Source organism: Populus euphratica, unplaced genomic scaffold, assembly GCF_000495115.2.
Source record: "Populus euphratica unplaced genomic scaffold, PopEup_1.0 scaffold123.1, whole genome shotgun sequence".
Classification (NCBI taxonomy): domain Eukaryota; kingdom Viridiplantae; phylum Streptophyta; class Magnoliopsida; order Malpighiales; family Salicaceae; genus Populus; species Populus euphratica.
Genome location: NW_011499924.1, coordinates 21,773 through 30,304, shown reverse-complemented (window position 1 = coordinate 30,304; position 8,532 = coordinate 21,773). Strand labels below are relative to the sequence as shown.

General features: G+C 33.1%; 1 protein-coding gene across 1 annotated transcript; it reads left to right on the top strand.

The window, feature by feature from the left end:
* The first annotated feature begins 2,767 nt into the window (after positions 1-2,767).
* On the top strand, positions 2,768-4,287 carry LOC105135432 (protein PLANT CADMIUM RESISTANCE 3-like). Its single transcript, XM_011040294.1, has 4 exons — positions 2,768-3,302; positions 3,431-3,502; positions 3,665-3,877; positions 3,974-4,287. Exons 1-4 carry the CDS (start codon positions 3,086-3,088, stop codon positions 4,051-4,053), a joined length of 582 nt encoding a protein of 193 aa, XP_011038596.1. The 5' UTR covers positions 2,768-3,085; the 3' UTR covers positions 4,054-4,287.
* Positions 4,288-8,532: the final 4,245 nt, after the last annotated feature.

The following is an 8,532-nucleotide window of genomic DNA, read 5'->3' as shown; positions in this document are numbered from 1 at the left end:
CCCTTAGTCGTTGTGCATGTAAATGATAGAATATCTTAAGATTATTGACAAATTATAAAGAGAGTCAGTTCATGAGGAGACCAGGAATAGTAAGCGCCACATAAGAAGTTTACAAATTTTGGGATTGGTGGGGCGAGTCGAATTACAAGGATGAAAGTGAAATGGGACTTCAGATCGAGATTTAAATATTTTTTTTAGCAAGCGTTCCGGCCACCCACAACTTGTCATTTCATTATAAACTAAGTTTATTTAATATTATAACAGTGGTTGCTTTGAATTTCGTCCAATGGATAGTCGCTGAAAAAAGAAAAATATCTCCCAAGATTAAGCGCTCGAAAAGTCTAAAGTCAACCATAGACGCGTGTGGTACAAGAACAACTATGGGATGTAGTTTTGACCATCCAAAATATATAGTGTTAATTTGGAGAACTGAACAATTAAAAAGGGATCACATGATAGCCTCCCTTTCTTAACGCGCGGCTTTGAGATAATTTTTTGATTAACATGGGTGTCCGGGTCAGTTTACGCGTACCCCGACTAATCTCACGGCTCACTGAACATCCTGCAAGCCCAGTGAGCAGGTAAAGCATTGCGGGGATGACAAACATACCGCACAGAGAGGACCCAATAGAAATATGAAAAGAATAACTTGCCAATCTCACTTCCACTGCAACTCGAACTGAGATCCAAAAAAAGACAAGCAGTCCCAAGAGTCACTTAGCCACGACCCTGCTGGTGCGGCTTTGAGATAATTTTTTTTTTTTATTAACGTGGGTGTCCGGGTCAGTTTACGCGCACCACGACTAATTCCACGGTCCACTGAACATCCTGCAAACCCAGTGAACAGGTAAGGTACCGCGGGGGGGACAGGCATACCACACAGAGAAGAGCCAGCAGATATAGAAAAGAAACCACTCGCTAGCCTCACTGTCACTAAAACTCGAACTAAAGTTTAAAAGAAGACAAGCACCTTATACCAATAAGCTACGGGCTGCTAGGTCGGCTTTGAGATAATTGCTATTACAGATGATGGTACTTGGTTTATTTTCATTTTATTTTATTCACTGCAGAAGAAACGTTACACGCAGCCTCGACCCCACCTTTACCTGCTATTTCCGCGTGAAAATGGTGTTAATTTGGACGTTTATATTGACTAAGTCATGGCCTCTCCCCTCTTTGAGAACAATCGCGAAACTCAGTCTTATACATGTATAATCCACATCTTCACTCTAATTATGGTCCATATATTAATAACATCACCCATCGTACCATGTTAATTTATATATATATATATATATATATATATATATGAACCCTCAATTAAATCAACCGTCAGAGCTAAATAATAAAAGCATTAATATGTAGCCTACTTAGTACAAGCAACATACATTTTATTATTCTTTAGTATTGTTACGATTCAACCATGTCCTTTCTGTACTAAAAGAACTGATCTGTTTTGTGGAGCTTCACTATTCCATGTACACTGTAGCTTCTTCTTCTTCTTCTTTCTTCAATCCACCCTCCTTTTTTCATTTAATTTGTATTTCATTTTATTATTTGTCCAAATTACTTTTTGATTGGTCAGAATAATATTAAGATATCTTTTAAATAATTAAATTATAATTTTGATCTAAGTAAAGTATTAAATCAAGAGGTTTTCTCCTATTAATTTTATTATTTATTTTCTTGATTTTACTTTTAGATTTTTTTTATATTAGTTGGGATATTTTTGGACCAATCAAATTAATTCAATCATATTAAAGTAATTCTTATATAATTTAATTTTAAATAGCTTAAAATCATTTTTTTAAATACGGCCAACAAATACATCTTATTTCTTAAAAAAATTTTATTTTCTTTTAAATTATTGCCTTTAATCTAGACGACAGTGGAAACAATCCTAGGTTTTTTTTTAAGACAATTGAGATTTGAAACCGTTACTTGATTGTATTCCTGGATCATCTATAACAAAACATTTCATTTGAATAGTGTTAAGATCAAGTGGGTCTTTTAAAAAAAAATTACTAAAAAAAAAAAGGGAGTTGCCAATGCAGAATTGACTCTTATTCATTTTGATTCCCCTCAATTAATAACATCACCCAAAGATGTATCCTGAAACCTGAAATTTTATCAGTATATTCTCCTTCATGCTTCTCTTTCTCTGGGTTTTTTTTTTTTTTTCTTTTCATTTCCCGGGATCATATATAGCTTGGAGGGTTTCAGGTCAAAACGTTCAGAATGGAAATAAATTATGAAAAATCCTTAAATATAGTTTCACGATTGAATGATTTCTGACGATAATAATTAACACTTGCCGTATCCAACTCAAATTTGATTTAGAGGAGAAGTCGCAGTCCATTTAGTTATTAATATTGCGTGCAACTATATTTTAAGGATTTTTGAATTTTTTTTTATTTTTGAATTATTTTATGTAGTTTTAAATAATTTTAAAATCTTGTATCCAAAATAAATATTTAAAATAAAAAGATATTATTTTAATAATTTTATTATCAAATTACATTTAAAAATAAATTATTTATTACACTTTCAAACATGCTTATTATATTTGTTATTACTGTAGGGATTTATTTTTAAAATATTATTTTTATAAATATATGAAAATAATAATTTTATTTTATTTTTTAAAATGTATTTTTTAATATCAGGATATTAAAAATATTTTAAAATATTAACAAAATAAATTAATTTTTCAGAAAAGCATTAATCATCAGCATGACAAACACATTGATCAGTTTCCTGTCTTGAAAATGTTCTCAACAAGCCATCGACTGCGAATGCCGCAATGACGCAGCCACTGTTCATTCCGCGTCAAATAAAACAACAACGCAAGTGATGTAACAAAAACGCAACTCGAGAAGAACGATTCATGTCCGGGTCTCGTCCACAACTCACACCAAGTCTAATTTGCTCATGTTAATTATATAAGTGCGTCCAATAACGTTATAGCTATCTAACACCATACCAAACCACGACCTAAATATCTCTCAAACTTTATACCTTTAATCATTTTTCAATTCCCAGAATAGTTTTTGATCGATTCATAATATCTAGCTCCAGATAAATCATGGCCATGGATCCATCAAAGCCAGGTGCATCAGCCCTTGAAATAGACACAAAGCCACAGCCTGCATACCCACCCCCCGTGACCGGTATTCCAGTGGGACATGCAAGCCAGTATATCAATGAGAATCCGCATCCCCATCATCATCAACAGTGGCAGCATGGACAGCAGGCTCGTTGGTCCTCTGGCCTCTGTGATTGCTGTTCCGATGTCCCTGGTTGTAAGTACAAGTTCTCATGAATAGGCGAGATAGCTTTTTAGTTTCGTTTTGGCCACGTGTAAAAATAGAACATGGGCTATAAATCTTTAGCTATATTATTACATCTAACCTGTTCCTATTAATTGCAGGTTGCCTCACGTGTTGGTGTCCATGTATCACTTTTGGACGGATTGCTGAGATTACAGATAAAGGAACAACACGTAAGTAAATAATATAGTGGTTCATAGGCTTTATTGTTAATTGCTGATAATTTGCTAGCAATCAATTTTCGCGTGTCTAGTTGATTTTGGATGTTACTTCTTCTTCTTTGTTCTATATAATTATTTGTGATTTTTATGGAAGAATTCTTTGGTTTTTTGCAGCTTGTGCTGTGAGTGGAGCAATTTATGGATTGCTTTGGTGCTTCACTGGTTGCAGCTGCCTGTACTCATGCCTCTACCGGTCCAAATTAAGGACGCAATACATGTTAGAGGAGAGTCCTTGCAATGACTGTTTGGTTCACTGCTGCTGTGAGTCTTGCGCCCTGTGCCAAGAGTACCGTGAGCTCGAGCACCGTGGATTCGATATGGCTATTGGTATGTATTTCACTCTTATATTCCTTGGTCAATTGCACAACTGGGATAGCAAAATTATAAATTAACTTTGTCTATTCTTTTATTGGAAATTATCAGGTTGGCAAGAGAGTTTGCAGGGACCAAGTGGCACCGTGGCTCCATCGGCTCCGGTTGTTGGCCAAAGCATGACCCGATAGGGGGGTGGGTGATCTACTGGACACTATTATGCTACGATTAGTAAAAATGATGTCAGTTTGTGGAGAGCGTGGCATCTTCATATTGGATCACATACATGCTCATCCTTGTTTCTTTATTCTGTTTTACCCTCCAAAGATATACAGATTTTAATATGGTTTATCCACGTGTACGGCATAAATTATAACGGTAATAAATGAAGCTCTGAGCTTGCTTTTGTCTTTGTGTTTTCAATTGAACTGGTGGACGGTGGTATCTTTTTTGTCTGGAAATTGAGATTGTGGGATGTTTATTGCTAGTCGCATTTATGCACTTTGTACACGGCTTAAATGATCAAGGGATAAACTCATGCATGTAAAAAGTGTTTTCTTCTTCTTGATATCTTTTCAGATATTGTTTTATAATTAAAATTCATCTTTGATTAATGGATACAAAATACACATTCTTTAGTTATTTTGTATTTTTTTAATTTGACCCTCAATTTATTTTATGCCATTCTATCCTTTTTGAACCAAACTCAAGAATAATTAAATCAAATTTACTCAATAAAAACAAAATTCAAAGACATGGTATCAAAATAGAAAAACCACCACAAGATTATGGTTTCAAAGTTCACACAAAACATTTACTTTAGTCCTCAAACTTTACAACTTATATATATTCGATCCCTCGATGTGTTTTCAATCTAATTTTGATATAAAAGTTCATTTTTGTTATTCATTAGCCCATAGTTTGAGATATAAGAGAAAAAAGTCATCAAAATCCGACCATAGAGAGATAAAATCGATGTTTCCATTGACTTCTGCAACTTAAAATAATCGAAGTTGGATTTAAAGGGTTCCATTTAGCAAGGGGATTTTCATTCAAGTGTTTTTTAACCCTTAAATGACCTAAAAAACAAAATCTAAGCTTGAGAGGATTTTTGGTTTTGGGTTTTTAGAGGTTCTTTTAATACCATTTATGAGTTTTGAGATGTGTTTAGGTTCTTTTTTAGGTGTTTTGAGTCGAAACGAAGTTAAAAATAGGTAAAAAAAACATATACCCTATTTTTCTGACTACCAAAATGACTGAAATCGAGGAAATTTCAGGCAACATGTTGTCTATTGAAATTAACAAAATATGTTTTTTTAAAAAATAATTACAAGTAACATACCAATTACATTTTTAAATCTATTATAAAGAGGATGAGCTAGAGTTAAATTTTGCTCTGAGAGTATCAATGAGAAATAAATATTACTTACAAAATCATTTATAAAAGATAAATATTCTTCACACAAATATTAATACGGTGAAAATATAATAGATCATTGAAAGATTTTTTATATACTTAAAAAATTAAAAATAATATAATTTAAAATGTAGTTCATTTTATAAAATATCTACTCTTCTTTTAAGTCGAGCCCATATGATAATGGGCTTTTTTTCAAGTCTTAACCCATGACAAAGAGCTTTTTCTCATGACAAGACCTAAAATTATCGTTAGCTAGGCCTAGAAAAAGAGCCTAACGCAATGGGCTCTGCCTATTGGGAATAGTTCATAGCACTAAGCCATTCCCTAGGGCAGAGCCTATAAGGAATGGTTTCTTGTCATAGGATGGACTTATCTACTGGGTTAAATTCGTGAGATATGAGTTTTTTTTTATGTTGAGCCTATCACATTAATTTTTTTTTTAAGGTTGAGCTCGTAAGCGGTTAGGTCTAGATATATTATCTATACTCATAAAACTTTTAAATTTTTTTTAGACCTTTTAAATTTAAATTTATCAATTTTATTTAATAATTTAATATTCATGAGTATCTAAGATGTGGTCATCATGGTAGCTTTTGTGAAGTGTTTGAGAAAAATTTATACTATTGGAATATTATGTTTTTGGGCATGCTAAATTAGACATGATAAAGCTGAAGAATTTCAAAACTTATTCATTTCTAGCTCCGATTAAAATTTAAAAGGGAGCAAACTTACAATCAAGTTATCTGGTCTATTGCGGCAGTCACGATGTTGATAGGAATGGTGAAGAGAAAGGCCATGACACTTGCATAGATTAGTCCCTGTTAGCAGTTGTGATGCTAACTCGAAAGACATTAATGCCTCCTTTTAGCATCTTTGGTGTCATAACCCAATTTTGGCCCTTTGGCTTTTAATTTAATTTTTACAGGGTTTAAAATGAAAAATTAAAAGATCAGAGATTTATTTCGATGAAAAGTATGATTTGTCAACTTCTGTAAAAATTAAGGATTACAATGTCCCTTTGTCATTATAGCCTTATCCTCAAGATAATCATTATCTTCTTTAAGATAATCCTTACCTTCAAGTTAATTCTTACCTTTTTCAAGATAATCCTTATCTACTTCAAGATAATCCTTACCTTGTTCAAGATAATTCTCAAGATAATGATAGTTGTCTGCTTTTGAATTTGATTCTAATTCGAACTTCAAAAAAGAGAATGAGTTTGATTGAAACTTGGTTTCTCACACACAAAGGGACTCTGACACTATAAATACAGATGTCAAGGGTAAAGAAAAGAGGAGGGATGAACCCGAGAGCAGAGAATTAACCCAGAAAAATAGAGCAAAAGAAGGAGAGAGAGAGGAAGGAGGACCATTAGAAAGAAACCCTAAAATAAAAAACTTCAAGAGGAGGCCATTACCAGAAACCCTAAAAGAGAGAAACATAAAAAAGAAGGGGGCGGTGAACCCTATACTAGCCGCCGCCGCCCTCAACCCTTTTTCATCCCAGTCTCCTTCGACTTCACCTTCAGCAACCACAGGCCTAGGTAAGTTTCCTTCCTTTCTTGTTAAAATAATTAACTAGTTACTGTGTTTGTTAGGGGTGTGCTTGGCAAGCATAATTTTTATGCCTTGACCATAATTTTTATGCTCATTCTAATTTGATATTTCAACAAATAAACCTCTTTTTGATAACATAAAATTCCAAAAATATTTGGGGCCTTCGCTAATTTATTTGTGGACCCCTCGCATTTTTTTCTTTTCTTTGTGCTTGTATTTTTTGTTTTTGTAGATGTGCTCAATTTATGGACTATTTCTGTTAAATACAAATATGTCATGCAATTTTTATTTTTTAAAAAATTTCCATATAAAAAGAGCAAAAAATAATAAAGGATAAATAAAAAAATGAGATAGAAAATTTATTCTTCAAATTAATTTTTTGGAAAACATTCACTGACGTTAGAGTCAGGAGTCTTGTATTTCTGGTCTTGTGCGATATTTACCAACGCCAGAGTTGGAAATATTCATAGGAATTGTTCACTAACGCTAGAGTCAAGAACATAAAAGTAACAAAAAATAAAAAAATAAAAAAAATGTGTATGCATGAATAAAAATAATGTAAATTTATTGGTTTATTAACTGACGCCAGAGTCAGGAATAAAAATACCAGTTTAAATTTATATTATTTTTATTCGTTTTATTTTATTTTATTTAGCTAGAAAAATAAAAAAAAATATGTGCATGCGTAAAAATAAATTTATTTGATTTGTTTATTCACTGACGCCAGAGTCAGGAATAAAGAATATTAATTTAGATTTATTTTATTTCTATAGCTGCGTAATATTTACCAACGCCAGAGTTGGAAATATCCATAGTTAAATATTCACTGATGCCAGAGTCAGGGATATTATAAGCAAATTATCATAGCACAAATTAATAAATATATAGCAATTTAAAACGAAACTAGCAATGCAGTCTGCCTCAGGCAGGACGTTTAAGAGGTGATATTATTTTCCCTTTTACGTAACCAATCCCGAACCATAGAATCTCTGTTGATCAGTTAGGGTTCCTAGTGACCATAATACTAGGTGGCGACTCCTTAAACAAGACCATTCCCCCATCAAAGAATAGGATGCCAGAAATCCATTCTTTCCATGAAATTATATTTTTAAGGCCGTCGCGATGTCGGGTGCGACAGAATGGCGACTCTACTAGGGACACTAAGACTAAGCTTTGCTTTATTTGTTAAAAATTGCTACCAATATTTGTTGTGTGTTTTGGTTTTTATTTTATTCTATTTGGTTTATTTATTTTTACAGCTTTAGCATCCATATTTATTCATGCCATCATATATATTGGATATGCATTTACGCCTTCACACACCACGCATTTCATAATAAATATCTGTTGTATAAACTTTATGTTAAGTGGGAGAGTAGCGGTACCCCAATGGCTTTAGCCTGGGTAAGACTCGTGAAACCATCCAACTTTCGCTTGATTGTTTACTCGATAGTGGTTGGTATGCCTAAACTGATATTATTCAGGGCCTCTATCTTCACGCTACTTGTAAGCCTCATATCAACCTTTCGAGGAAGATCACTGAGCATGCGAAAGACCTTTCAAAGACTAGATAGTAGCCTACCTTGAGCATTTAATGACTAGAACTTACCCTTTAAGTTGTTCCCTATATAAATCTCACTAAGGCAAGCTTAACATATAACATCTTTATTACAGGATTGTTTTTAGGTGACATA